Genomic DNA, 15,542 nt, shown 5'->3' on the forward strand with positions numbered 1-15,542 from the left:
TCGATGCACGATACCGCATCAGATTTTTAAGGAATTTATCCTTAAGTAAAGCGATTTTTAACTTTTTGAGCGAAAACCATGCGTCGGACAAAGAAAACCCAGCAAATCAAATGTGCTCAAAAATGTATGGAGATTTTTAAAATAATTTTTAATTCAAGATAAAGCAGTGGCGTAGTATTTTTTTCGCCAAAAATATACATTTCAAAACTCGTAGGTACGCCACTGGCAGAGAAAATTAAGAAAATTGTACATCAGAAAATGCGCCTTGAGGCATGGAACATATGTACCAAATATGCCAAAGATGTCTACAAAATTATCTCAGTTATTATTAAAAAACTGATTATTTTTGAAAACTTTGCCACCCTGTATCTCAAAAGTTAAGGCGTTTAGGACATACGTCCATAGGACGTTTTTTCCTTAAAATGGGTCTAAGAATTACCTCCTTAAATATTAGCATGTGTTTGAGGAACACCCTGTATAATGAAAAGAAATTCAGAAAGAAAGTGAAAGAATTCCTTGTTGGGAGGCCCTATTATAGTGTGGACGAATTCTACCAAGGCGCTATCGAGTAATTGGCATGTAGCTTTGTGTAAACAAGTTATTGAAACAAACACGAAATGGCTATCAATGTTCATTATGTAGCATTATATATTAACAGTTACCTAATATTCATAAATTCATGTACTTATATTTGTTTCTGTTCAGCTGGACTTGATATTGTTCTGTCCATATACTCTGCTCTTGTCTCTAAGCATTATTTTATAGTTTATATTTGTTAATTGTCCCGTATACATGTTTTACTTTACTAGACTTTGCCAATAAGATGTTCATATCTTGGGTAATAAAGCATATTTTGATTTGATTTGATTCTGCTGGAAACGTTCTCGAACATTGTGGAGCATTTCTGGAGTGATTTGACGACATTCATTTGTGATTCGTTGCCGTAACTCTTCGAGTAATATAGGCGGAGCACAGTAAATTCTGCTTTTCAAATGATCCCACAGGAAGAAAAGAAATCTAACTGCGAAAGGTCTGGTGGTCGTGGTGGCCATTCGATAGTGCCCCGCCTCCCAATCCAGTGATCCGGAAAAGTCTGATGTAAATACTGCCAACAGGCAGAGCATAGTGCGGAGGAGCACTATGTTGAAATATTAACAGATCCTTCCGATAATTGTGGTCATTTTCAATAATATCAGTGAAAAGGGGATTTATAGTATCTTCCAGAAGCTCCAGATACATTTGTCCAGTTAAATGGCCTTCTAAAAACAATGGGCCAACAATATGGTCACCAAAAACTCCAGCCCATACATTTAATTTTTGTGGACGTTGAGTATGCACTTCATAAAAAATGTGAGGATTTGAATTAGCCCATTAGCAACAATTATGGCGGTTAACTCTGCCATTTGGAAAAAAAGAACATTCATCACTGAAGCAAATGTTGAAAACAAAGTGTGGATTTTCCTCCGCTCGTTCACTAACCCACTCGCAAAATTGCAAGCGTCAATAGGAATCATCTTCATTCGTTAATTTAATCTAGTGAGGATGCATTTTGTGGGTTTTTAAAATACGCCGAATGCTAGTTCGTGACACCCCGAAAACAAATGCTAACTTTCTTGTGCTCAAAGTATGGTCAAGCTCAACATGGCCCAGAATTGCCACTTGTGTCGCTTCATTCATTACTAGTAGTTCGATTTGCCGTTTTTTATTTGCTACAGATCCAGATGAGCGAAATTTTGCAATTAAATCGAAAACATACTGTCGCGACACATTTCTTCCCATAATGCTGATTGAACAGTTCAGCGGCTCTCGCAGCACAACGTCTATTTCCATAGTACAGTTCAATTAACTCAACCCTCTCTGCAGTTGTGTAAACCATTGTTTCTTTAACAACACTTCACGGCACTCACTACTAGTAATAATGTAGATATCACTTTTAAAATAAAAATGAGAAATAGAAACAGCATTTTTAACCGTTTCTCAATAGTCCTCTTATCAGAGAAGAACTGAAAAATTAACAAAAAAGTAGCGTAAGAAACAAATGAAACAGTTCCAAATACATTCCAAATGAGCAGTGGCGTACAACAATTTGATGCTTTTAACAATATTGAAAACGTTAATTATCGGAAAGAACTCTTTTAAATATGTCCAAATTTGAAAAAATGTACACCATTGTTTAGAGAATTCCAAGATCTTTCAAACGATGTGCCACTCGCCCCCTGTTCCCTATTAAAATTCCAAGGGTTGTTCACCCCTCTGCTCTGGGGATGAAGTGACGACGCTGTAAATGGAGAAAAAACTGTCCCCCTCCCAATAAAAATTGACCTGTCTGAGCGTTTTTTCAAATTTGCAAGATTAGTACCCAAAACCTCCATGTCAAGTTTTCGATGGTCCACCCTGTATATTAATGATCTGACCATGACCTTATCAGATACCTCTATCACATTATATGCAGATGGTTCCCCGTTACTATTAAAAGCTGAAGATAATTAATCACAACAAATAAAAATTACAAATTCAGTCAACCAGTTGGTCCTTTGACAGACAGTAGGGGATCCCAAGCGGGGATTTCGGGATTTACTAAAGCGCGGCAGATTAATATACAGGGGGATACCTTGTACCCGGTTAATATATAAGGCCGCCCGTCAAGGATAAAGCATCAGATAAACAAAATTTAATCATCAGAAATTCTCGAGTGCGTCAGATTAAGGTAGGGTGAGTTAATTACATGCTAAAAAATGTATATTCCAGTAATCTGACAATTTGAGAGTGACGTAAAGAAAGGGGAGGGCAGCAAAGTTGTAAAAAAACAACGTCATTTCGACATTCTCGAGCGTAGCTAATTTTTTTTTATTTTGAAGGAAATAATTCAAGGATAACAAAAAATATATAATCTGGCGATTTCCGCAAGCCGAAATAACAAAAATTCGTCTCTAGATTTTCGTCAGATTATGAGACAGCACGTCTAGAACATAAAGATGAACGATATATATCCTAATCTGACGCGCTTGAGTAGGTATTTCAAAATGTCGAATTTTTTTTGCACATTATAATAATGGCCGCGAGTTTGCGTCAGATCGAAATCATCAGATTATTGAGTGAGAGCTTTTTTTGTTGCACTTAACACCCCCTTAGAAAATTTGAAGCGCACGATTAAATTTTTTTTGTTTTCACTTTTAACTGAGATCCTTGTTACTGAACTCCAGTAAAACTAATTATACACTATAACATATCCATGAAAACTTAAAAAAGATAATGGCTCTGAATATCAATTCAAATAACAGTATAATTGATACAGTAACAGATATTGATTGCAAGCTATCTTTTCGATATCACTGCACTGAATTAAGTAAAAATTTGAACTCTTGCTATCAATTAAGAAACTTAAAACGTGCTTAGTGTGAACCATCTCCTTAAATACTACCATGCCGAAATCCACTCCAGAATTCCCTATGTAATTATTGTTTCTGTGTCTCAGGAGCGTATCCTAAAATGTCTTGTGGACTGTCCCCCTGATTACTCATGTCTATATATTTTCAAAGAATACAAAAAATTAACAGTTACTCGCATATTTGTTCTTGCGCTCCCGACATACAGACATGGCAACCGAAATACATTTCCAAGAAACAGTGATATTCATATTCGCAATACAAGGAAAAAAGATAACTTTTACGTACCTTTCGAAAACCTGGAATTATCAAAAGGAGCAATACTTTTGGTTTGTACTACAACTTTCTCCCATACAATCTAAAAAGTCTCTGTTTTGTGTTTTATTTGTAGGATTTTTTTCCGAATTGACTATCCTATAACTTTGTAAGTTCCACAGGATTAAATAAATGATTGATTGAAATTACCTGAACCTATAGATCAGTTAATTACCAATTTCCACATTTGAAAAAATATTCAGTAACAGAGTTATTCAATTATATTTGGTCATTCAGTAAATAATCCAAATCCTTAAATTTATTTATTTCGAACGTTTCTCTTCTATGCTCTTTAATTCTTTGGGAAAAAGTCCTCCCCGTTTGGCCAATATAAAGTTTTAGGCAAGAACCACAGGTCAATTTATATACTCATGATCCGACACTGAATTTTTGTCTTTATTGTTTTTAATAAATGAGCTTGTACATTTTCTCTTCTTATTTCAACTGACTTATTATCAAACTCAGGTACACATTTTCCACTAATTGGGTAGGTAAAACTCGGGTACCTAACAATAACTTGGTGATTATATTCAACCATTCAGTAGGATACCCTTCCTTGCTTTCTACACATATGATGATATATGCACTTTCCTAGGAATCAACATTTTAAAAATGGGGCTCTCATTATTAATTAACCACACAATCGTAAGATATAATAAATGATGGAAGTTATTATTTCCACCTCACAAGGAATGTGAAATAGGTACAAATTCCAATCTGACAATATAGGAAGGTAAAATATGGTATGGGTGAAGTATTTCAAAAGTATGATATTAGAAAAGATCTTTTCCATTACAAACAATAATTTTGAACTCAGAAGTTCCACTATTTCACTACCTTGAGAAGAAAAAAGGTATATGTTTAAATTTCAGTGAAAGTAATTTGTTATGAATGCCTATATTGGGGAATTATGTATTGCAAAATATTGTGAATGTTTCATTAAATTGTAAATATAAATAAAACGTTCAATTAAGAATCAACATTTTCTATAGTATCTTCACAACATATTTCATAAACGGAAAATGTGAATTCAATAAAAAGGATGACTTCATATAATAATCTTCCGCAAATCATCAACATACAATCAAATCATTACCTGTCGTCGGGCTACTGCTGTTCATCTTCTTTCAAATCGAAATGTACTCTTAAATACACAAACAAAATTAATTAATGGTAAAACTAAAAATCCTACGTAAAATAGTTTAGGTGGTCACTGTTTACAACCCTACACGAATAACAAAATATAAAATTTCCCTATTCTCGGAGTTGCCACTAAGTATCTTATTTTTGTACTGAAACTTAGATAATTTGTAATAAATTCAGCGATTTCATAACTTTTGTATTTGCGCATGCTTTATATATCAAGGTGACATTTTTTGAAGCTTGCATAAATTCATAGAGCTATATTCAAGAAGGAAATTTGTGTTTCGGGCTTTTGGTCCATTATCAGTATAGTGCAGCTTAGTGCAGAGATAGGAAACGTTGGTGCAGCAAAAAAAGTACAAATTCACGGAACTATCAGCAGAAGCTAGCCGCACATCTTCAATCAATAGATCTTGTGTTTACAAAAATACTACTAAAATGACAACGCAGGTAGCTACAGTTCCGTCCGTGGTAATTTAATTAGTATTCTATTAACCGAACTCACAAATGTTCGGCTGGCTTCTGCTGATAGCTCCGTGTATTTTTACTTTTTTTGGCAACCAAGTTTTGCCCATACTAATGATGGGCCAAAAGCTCGAAAGACGTATCTATAGTTTGCTCTTTTTTGAGTCCTATGTCCAAAAAAATCATGGAGCCCAAACGTAACTGACTGCAACATAGAAGGTTGACATAAACTGTCAAAATATATATGAAAACGGTAAACTCTTGCAATAACAATGTAATAAAAATCTAGTAGTAATAGATTCATTACAAAAATGATGAAAGAGGCAACCCTGCCTATTCCCCAAACAAATCAATCGCACGAATGCGCTTGCTGTTTTGTGGCTTGCACTTGCTGTTATGTCGCTTTCACAATGCATGTAGTGCATGACTGCATTAGATAGAGAATTATAGGAAAAATTCCGTATGTGGCAAATACGTCATTAGTACGGCTATCTATTTCGATGCGCATTAAAAGAAATTTGACTAATGGAAGTGTTTAGATACCCGGTAACGTTCAGATAGAGGAAAACTTTTTTACGAATTGAAGTGTTTCAAAAAGATATAATCTGCTAGTTAGTGATTAATCAGGTAACGAGAAAATAACATGAAATAACCAATTATTATATTATAGATTTCAACACTCCTAAAAGGTTATGATTCGGCACTTGGGATATCGGAAATACTCAAAAGTATCATTTTCGATCCCTTTATAAAATTTAATTTTATTATTATTTTGGGAGACTGAAATAGCACATATCTTCTGTTCTGTTTGTGACAATGCTGGAAATTGAAATTACTTATACATTTATACATTAGGGTAGCATGCCCTACAATTTCATGAAATACTGCAACACTCCACGGAAAATTTCAACAATTACTCCTGGTGCTAAATGATACTTTACATGAGCACTGTTTGGATAATGGGTACCAATTACTTATATTCTGACAATGCAATATATTTCAATTAGGAATGAACAATCGTAAAATATTTCTCTGGACCATGAGATTGAGACGGCACAGACAGAACATATCTGGAGTATGGGACAATGGCTCTCATCGTGGTTTCCTTTCCGGGACGACAACTAGTATAATAGTGAGTACGAATCAAGTCGAATGGCATGAAAACTAACTAGTTACCGAACGTCGGCAGTTTCTTCGTATGGCATGAGCGGCGTGATATAATTATACCACGCCATCATTTTGAATGGCATTAAACATAAATATTTATCTAACGTTGGCAGTTTCTTTGTATGGCGAGGTATAATTATACCACGCCGCCCACACCATACGTTCGGTAACTATTAAGTTTTCATGCCATTTGAATTGACTTCGTACACACTATAACCAGGCTGGGGAGGGGCACTTTCAAAGCTGTGACTGAAATCCTGAAAATCACAGAATATAAATCTATGCCTTCAGATTTCAGATAAGAATATACTGTGTGAAAGCTATTTTCCGGGTTTTTTCGGTCGTGTTCTGCAGGTTTTTATGTCTGATATTCAGTCTACTACTGCAGTAGACATGATCAAAGGCGATGTATTAACGGTGGCAGTGCCCGAATTGTAAGCTCGAGTTGTTGTTTCCAACGCAGAAATTACGATGCTGATATTTCACTCTGTTTATATCATTACTGTTCTGGGTTACATTTCCTTTGATGGGAATGGTTCACATATACGTCGTGCTCGCTTCCAACGTTTTAATTACCCATCTCTTGGATTTTGATAAAAACAAATCTTCTCATCCGTTCATTAAGTCTTGGAGAGAACACGAAACAAGTCATACAAAATCGAACATATGTTCATAGTTCCACGTTTCATCAAACTTGGCGTGCTTTTTTGATCTCGGATCTCCTGGGATCTTCCATTGAGATGAATGGACTTTAGTTCATTTTGGAACGAACTCCGATGCCACATACTTCATGGCCAAAATTTACAGTTTTCACCTCATATATCCGATACATTCAACTTCATGTTATGTTGCTGTCTTTGGATAGTGTGGAGGGGACATTCAACCAGTATATGTTACACTGAGGGTGTTTTATCACACACTGAACATCGGGGTTTTTCACTGTCGAATATGAGGTATTCGTGGGTTAGTTTTGTATGACCAAGGCTAAGACGATTCAGGATGACTTGAACTTTTCTAGACGACCTTGTAGAATGTGGAATGTGATATAGATTATTTCACTTCTCGTAACTTCAAATTAAACCCGTTTCCCTAGTTTTGCCACGCACTTTTTACCAACATTATGATATGAGTCTTCAATATGTAGTGAACTGAATGAGAATTCCGTGAAAGTAGATCATAAAATATATTTCGAACCAGAATTTCTTTACCTATATGCAGTACCGTTCTGAACTCAGTTATTCCAGAAGAAATATTCGAAAAAAATAATAGATATAAGAACTTGAAACCTAAAAAAACTCCCCGTGGGGTCTCGAACTCGATTAGATCTTGAATTCGAATTACCAATTTTTTCAAATGCTAGTTATGTTTCTCTTATGAATATTCAGAAATAACTGAAAATAATAGGCAAAATATGTAATGAAAATCTTATGGGGTATTTGAGAAACACTTTATTGTGATATTTTCTCTAAATACTTTAAGCACAACACGTGTTCCGCTAACAGTTTTACAAAAATACAACGCGTGTTGCGTTGTTATAAAACTGTTTAGTAAAATCTCACAATTAACTGATTTTTGAAAAGGGGAAATACTTTATAAAATACTCCATATTTCTACTTCAAGATCAACAAAAATGAATGAGAAACAATTCTTGGAAAGTATCGGATATTTCAGTTTTGACAACTGAAAGGTAGTCTCCAACGAAAGTAACGAATCATTTGTCCATGTCCATTTGTCCATAACGAATCATTTGCATTATGAAAAAATCAAAGTTTCATTTGTACTTGCAAGCAATTTTCACCGCTTCATACGTGTTGAATTTAAAATATATCATAACGTGTTCTCCATAGAGTTAACCCGAGTTGATCAAATATTACACTGGTGTACCAGTGAAAAACACTATCTGACAATCTGCTCACAGAATAAATTGTTTACTATTTTGTGATCTGACATCTGACTCTTGTTTCTGTGTTTGTGGTTATATGACAGAAGGGAGAGGATTTATTTATGACAACAGGTTTTGAAATGTTGTTTGTCTTATATCCACAACCAGAAATATGTTGACTGATTTGTTTATGTGACAATTTATTCCTTTTATTTTGTTGTTGTTGTGTGTGATGTCTAGTATTACAGATATAGTTACATAAATAAAAAATGTTTTATCCTGCTTAAACTGCCGATCCCCAGCCGCTCTAATGGCGTCTGACGTAGAAGCAACTTGTGAAAACGACCCAAATTTTGCAGTTATTTGTGCTTTTCTGGAGAAATTCGGTACTCAGTGCGGATTACCAAGAGCAGATTTCCTTGAATTGCAAGGAATGCTTGAAGATACGGATGAAGGTAAGAAGTTTCCACAAAATTTAAATGTTTATTTTGACAAGAAACATTGTTTATTTTCAAAATTGAAGATCTTACAACTATATTTTTTACATCTTTTAGATATCTTCCTTGTCGTCTTCTATTGTGTATCCCGTATGTAATACTCAGATTTCAATATTCAACACTTTCTCTAAAAAATTTAAATCCTTTTAACAAAATCTAAAGTTAATATTCAACTAGAGAGTATTGAATACAATCCAGCTTGCAGGAATTATAATTTAATTCCTTAATAGTAGGCACTAAATTCTCAGAAATATTATTGCACTAAAACAAAAACATTGTTGTCAAGGTTGTGATTCTATATATTTTATTTTTCTCATCTGTTTAGCATAATTTTCTCACACCACTGCAAGAGACAGATTAAGGCAAAAACATCAGTCATTTCTGAGAATTAAGTGCCTCCTATTTTGGAATTATAAGGTACTTTTACTCTAAAACTGTATCCAAGGTTTTTGATGAGAACACATATTATCCACTCTTTCAGCAATATTTTGGACAGTTTCAGTGGTAACTCACTTAATTTCTTTTATATTTTTTGTATAGCCTGATTTCTGGTTTGTATCTAAAAAACTTGGGTAAACAATCTGTATAATTACCAGAAGATTTTCGTACATTAAAGCTTCAGATTACCAATATTACCTATCAATTAGTCATAATAAGCTGAACCCAGTATCAACATGTATCCTAATCATCAGATCTTTAGTCTAGAAGATAAAATGATTATCCATTGGCTTTACCAGGATATTGCAATTGTTTGAAGGAATATTGATGAAATTCATATTGAATCTATGAAGTTGCTTTCTAACTCAAAAGGCTACTTAAATTCAAGAATAATTTTGAAAATACGAAGTATTTCCTGGCGAGAAAAAGGGTATACAGAATAGAACAAACAAACTATCTGCTCTTAATATTTCCTACCTACATCATTATTATGGGCAATGGTGTGAACAATTTCCGTCATTGCTTGTGATGTAGACCTCATCGATCTGAAACCATATTGAGCATCATTAAGATACATCTTGAAAGTAGGTAAAAAGTTCGCCCAGGTAAAAATTTTATTTATTAATCTCCAGTTTTATGAGCTGTTCCTAGAAAGCTATATTGTTTACCTAATGAATTTATCCTGTAGAAATTCATCAGGTAGTTATAGTCATAAGGATTCAAGTTACTATTTATTTATTTATTTATTTTATACACTATTCTACAGGATGAACCCAATTACAGAATAGGGAGTAACAGTAGAATTTACAAATATGTACTTACCTACATAATATAATTTGTGAATCTATATAAAAAATAAATAAAAACAAAACTGTCAGTTAGCTAAGAAATGTCTTTTGATTTGTATAATCTGGCAGTTGAATATATCTAGTACATGACTGAAAATTAGAGGTATCGCACATTGTATATTCATGTATTCAGTTTTCTATATATGATGGAATCGGCCGATACTTGATTTAAATCCATAATAACGTATTTTAAAAACACTTTATTGTGAGATTTTCACTGGACAGTTTTACAAAAACGCAACACGTGTTTCGCCATACAATGGCTTCTTCGAGCGTGTCTTCACTTAACGCCCGAGTGCGCTTTTGTAAAACTGTCTAGTGAAAATCTCACAATAAAGTGTTTTTAGAACACGTTCAATTTTATATTTCAAGAACAGAATTCATGACCTGCTTATGCACTTGTACATATTCAAATCAAATCAAAGCATGCTTTATTGTCGTAAAGAATGGAATTCTTATTGACAAAGCTTCTAAATGTAATAGTACATAAATCGTATCTGCTTGAAATGAGCAGGAGGTCATGATAATTAAATAAAATTAAAATTATGCAAACCAATATTGATTGTCGGCTGTTGAAAGTGGATGAACTTATTAATGTATATATGCAGTCATATATAGAGTCGATATTTTCACAATACAGTAAAATCTATATCATTTCTATATCAATTGATTTTAAATACAAAACAGGACAGAGTTGTCAGACGATAAAAACAATTAAATAATATACTGTGTCACCGATAAAGTCCGCATCAAATGGGAAACTTTTTTATTTATCGTTTTATGTGAAATTTGATTTTGGCAGTAGATTTTGCTTAAGAAATGATGTCAAATGGCGTCTACAAAATAGGTCACGTGATTTCCTTAACCTGTCAAAATTGATATTTAAAAAAAGAAACATCGAAAAATGACATTATTCTTCAAAATATCCAAAAATATCAAAGGATAAAAATATTTTCTTTTGTAATTTTATACCCACACACCAAGTTTCAAACCCATAATAAGTATTTTATATTTTCACTATTTTTCCGCATTCCTGCTTTTTCTACTTATCAAAATTCAAGCACACCTGTACTAAATCATTTATTTTAACTAAACTCGTCACCGAATTTCTTTTTTTGTAATATAATAATATTTTAAGAGTCTCTTTGATGTTAAAAACAAATTTTGAAAAATAAAAGTTGTCAAACTTGATGCAAAGTTCATCTAGTTTCAACGGGGCTTTCCAAACTATACAGTACTTGAGTTTTTTAATGAGCAAATGGCCTCACAATATGAATTAGAACAAAACGGAACATTAGGAAACAATATCTTAGAGTGTTTATTGTTTTTTTAACAAAAAATACAGTGGAATTTAATCTTAATTAAAAGGAACTGAAAATAAACATGTACCTATACCTAATAGCAAAAAAACACGAAAAAAAGACTCACGACATTAAATACACTACATTTCTGTATGTCTTCCATCGCGTTCTATGCAGATAATTGTCCTTCTTGATACATCTTTTATTGAGTTGCTGATACTCACAGGGTTTATGTTTAAAATAGAGTTTCTAATAACAGTTTCTAGGTGATTCACGTCACGAAAAGGTCTTTGTTTATAAACGATTTGTTTTAAGTAACCCCACAAGAAAAAATCTAGTGGGATTAAATCTGGCGACCTAGGCGGCCATATTTGCTCCATATTTCGCCCAATAACTTTCCCCTAAACATTTCTAATAGTTTCTCTTCGACTTGTCTTGAACTATGAATAGGAGCCCCGTCACATTGATACCACAGACTGTGTCTTATTTCAACCGGCATATTGTCCACTATCTCACTGATCTCAGTATTTAGAAATTGCAAATAATCCTGAGAAGTTAAATTGTGTCTAAAAAAGAATGGTCCCATTACCTGATTATTCAAAACACCGCACCACACATTTGTTTTAAATGAATATTGGTCCCGACATTCTATCACAAAATGAGGATTTTCCTGAGCCCACCACCTACAATTCTGGGAACTGACTACGCCGTTCGATGTGAAGGTAGCTTCGTCGGTCCATAGGATTTTGTAAGGAAATTTTCTGTTTAATTCTACTTCTCCTTGGTACCAGAAAGAGAAATCTAGTCGAACATCGAAATCTGTTTCCTTTAAGGTATTTATAAATTTGGGTTTGTAGGGTTTGAATTTATTTTTATGTAAAATTGCTCTTACGCTTTCTCTTTTAACGCCAGTTCTATCTACAATATTGGTAATACTTGATTTTTCCTGTTCGATCATTATTGCGTGATGGATTATGACGTTTTTTAAAAGTATTTTCAACTGAACCAGTCAGTTTAAATTTTTTTAAAATCCTACTTACAGTGGATTGCTGTACATGTCTACCAGGATGTCTTGCGTTAAAAATGTCAGCCACTTGTCGATGCAATGTGTTTTCACCACAAATTAGCACACTTTCAATTTTTTCTTGTAAAGATAACATATTATTTTAATTTTCATACATTACATTGAACTAACGGGCATTAATTTATTCAGTGACAGTGACGTTTTCTAAAACACATTATGTAGTTTCATATTTTTTCACAGCCTACCCTGTTTTTTTAAATTAGTGTTGTTAGCGGAGTAGGTAAATGTAAATACGAGTTTTTTTCTTTAATTGAATGGGCTTCAAGAATCACGAAATGATGTTTCCTAATGTTCCGTTTTGTTCTAATTCATATTGTGAGGCCATTTGCTCATTAAAAAACTCAAGTACTGTATAGGTTTGAAAGCCCCGTTGAAACTAGATGAACTTTGCATCAAGTTTGACAACTTTTATTTTTCAAAATTTGTTTTTAACATCAAAGAGGCTCTTAAAATATTATTATATTACGAAAAAAGAAATTCGGTGACGAGTTTAGTTAAAATAAAACAGGTGTGCTTAAATTTTGATAAGTAGAAAAAGCAGGAGTGCGGAAAAATAGTGAAAATATAAAATACTTATTATGGGTTTGAAACTTGGTGTGTGGGTATAAAATTACAAAAGAAAATGTTTTTATCCTTTGATATTTTTGGATATTTTGAAGAATAATGTCATTTTTCGATGTTTATTTTTTTAAATGTCAATTTTGACAGGTTAAGGAAATCACGTGACCTATTTTGTAGACGCCATTTGACATCATTTCTTAAGCAAAATCTACTGCCAAAATCAAATTTCACTTAAAACGATAAATAAAAAAGTTTCCCATTTGATGCGGACTTTATCGGTGACACTGTATATTCTGCACTTGTTCTGTCTTACCTTATAGTCCAGTCATATTAGGTATTTCATCTCGGAATGAGAGATAACAAGTTGTAAACTTGTGTACACCTTCATTTTGGTGTTCTACAAGTTGTCTCAAAAGTCAATAAAATCTCGTGCCTGCGCTGGAAGTATATTCAAGGTCAAAGGTCACAAATATTAATTTTTCGCGATTATTAATGTTAACATTTGTTATAAATAAATTAATATAAAAAAAATAATTAAAAAAAAATGTTTATTTATGCCCTAAAAAGCAAAAAACAAGATTTAAATTACATTAAACCTATTCATTTTCCAATTATTTTACAAAATTTAATTGTATATAAGATAACAAAAAGATAACAGAAAATCTCAAATGGAACAAGCATATTAATATGATTCGTATAAAGATATCCTCAATATCTTTGTAGTTTTTAAACTACTTTTAAAAAACGTTTTTGATTAAAGTTTTTATTAATTCCTTATTTTATTTTCTAAACAAAATCATCTAAACAAACACATCTCCTAGCAACACCTAGCATACTCCATTTGAAGGAAATTGTAGGGCACTACATTACACCCCCCCTTAAAAAAAAAAAAATATTAAACGCGAAAATGAACTCTTCTTCCAAAGCGGGTTACATAATTTGATTTTTCTGGATTTTCATTTTGATTTTCTGATTTCTTCTTGAGAATTCCATTTGGTGTATTTGGAAATTTTGCATTTTCAGGTAAATTTTCATTTGATGATTCTATAAAAGCTGGCTTCAACCTATCAATCGAAATATTCTTTCTTTTTCCATTAACTGAAAGTGTAAAATATTTTTCGGTTCTTTCTAAAACCTTGTAGGGACCAGAATAAGGAGTTTGCAATGGTTTCTTAACACAATCTGTTCTTAGAAAAGCATGAGAGGTGTTTCGCAATTCCTTATGAACAAACATTTTTTTCTCTCCATGATGACTGGACTGATTGTTGATTTTTATGTTTCTCATGGTTTCTTGTAAAGTTTTCAAAAATTCTATATGCGATAATTTCTTTTCTTTTCCATTGGTTAACATAAAATCTCCTGGAACACGTAACGTAGAACCATACAATATTTCAGCACTACTTAAACCATTTAAATCTTCTTTTGGAGAAACTCTAATACCATATAGAACAGTGGGGATATATTCGGACCATTTTTCAATAGGGTGGCATTTTAGTGCAGATTTCATTGATCTGTGAAACCTTTCTATCATTCCATTTGAACTTGGATGGTAAGGTGTAGTATGTATATGTTGAAAACCCATGATCTTTGAAAACTCCTTGAAAAGTGCACTTTCAAATTGTCTTCCTTGATCTGTTGTTACTCTTAAAGGAATACCATAAAATGCTTTGGCAACTGTTTCTGCTGATATGTCTCGAATTGGAAAAGCTTCAACCCATCTTGAATATCTATCAATACAGGTGAGGTAGTAAGAGAATCCATTAGATGGGGGTAGTGGTCCAACTAAATCAATATTTACATGTTCAAATCTGGCATCAGGTATTGCAAAATACCCGGTTGGGCTCACAATTTGTTTGGTTACCTTAGATTTCTGACAGTAGACTCTCTACTCAGTTGTTGAATAAGTTTTTCTATGCCTTCCATTCTCCTATTATTATTTTCGAGATTTTCAATCAGCTTATTACAAAGAATCTCTAGCTTGTTCACCTTTTCAATAACACTACCTTCTGTTTGAGATTCCTTAGATTTTTCCCGATAACTGATTTTGCAAAGAAGTTCTGTGAAATCAAAGTCTTGGGAATTTATCATTCCAGGATACTCCTTAAGAATTTCAGCCTCCAGCATTATTTTCATGTCAGGAACAGTTCCACCAGGATTGACATTGAAATATTGAAGTAGGTTAACTATCTGCTCTCGCGAAAGGTTTTGAAGTAACTTGACCATGGTTTTATCAAATGTGTAAGAACTATTCACTTCTTGGGGTCACCAAACGTTTTTGATTAAAGTTTTTATTAATTCCTTATTTTATTTTCTAAACAAAATCGTCTAAACAAACACATCTCCTAGCAACACCTAGCATACTCCATTTGAAGGAAATTGTAGGGCACTACATCTTATTGTATAACAACTATGCTGGAATGTAAATAGATCACTCTTATTAATGTACTACCATGTA

At 33.1% G+C, this 15,542-nt stretch overlaps 2 protein-coding genes across 2 annotated transcripts in view; one reads left to right on the forward strand and one right to left on the reverse strand.

The window, feature by feature from the left end:
* Positions 1 to 5,017, reverse strand: part of LOC111506626 (uncharacterized protein F13E6.1) — a 28,200-nt gene extending 23,183 nt beyond the window's left edge. Inside the window, exon 1 of the mRNA XM_074185456.1 lies at positions 4,798 to 5,017. Within this exon, the coding sequence (XP_074041557.1) occupies positions 4,798 to 4,822 (25 nt within the window). The 5' untranslated portion in view covers positions 4,823 to 5,017. The remainder of the gene's footprint in view (positions 1 to 4,797) is intronic.
* Positions 5,018 to 8,448: 3,431 nt separating this feature from the next.
* LOC111503616 (uncharacterized) overlaps positions 8,449 to 15,542 on the forward strand; it is a 93,094-nt gene continuing 86,000 nt past the window's right edge. Inside the window, exon 1 of the mRNA XM_023157966.2 lies at positions 8,449 to 8,813. Coding sequence (XP_023013734.2) covers positions 8,669 to 8,813 — 145 coding nt within the window. The 5' untranslated portion in view covers positions 8,449 to 8,668. The remainder of the gene's footprint in view (positions 8,814 to 15,542) is intronic.

Source organism: Leptinotarsa decemlineata, unplaced genomic scaffold (genome assembly GCF_025532065.1).
Source record: "Leptinotarsa decemlineata unplaced genomic scaffold, Ldec_3_MD MMD2_tig00026374_RagTag_RagTag, whole genome shotgun sequence".
Classification (NCBI taxonomy): domain Eukaryota; kingdom Metazoa; phylum Arthropoda; class Insecta; order Coleoptera; family Chrysomelidae; genus Leptinotarsa; species Leptinotarsa decemlineata.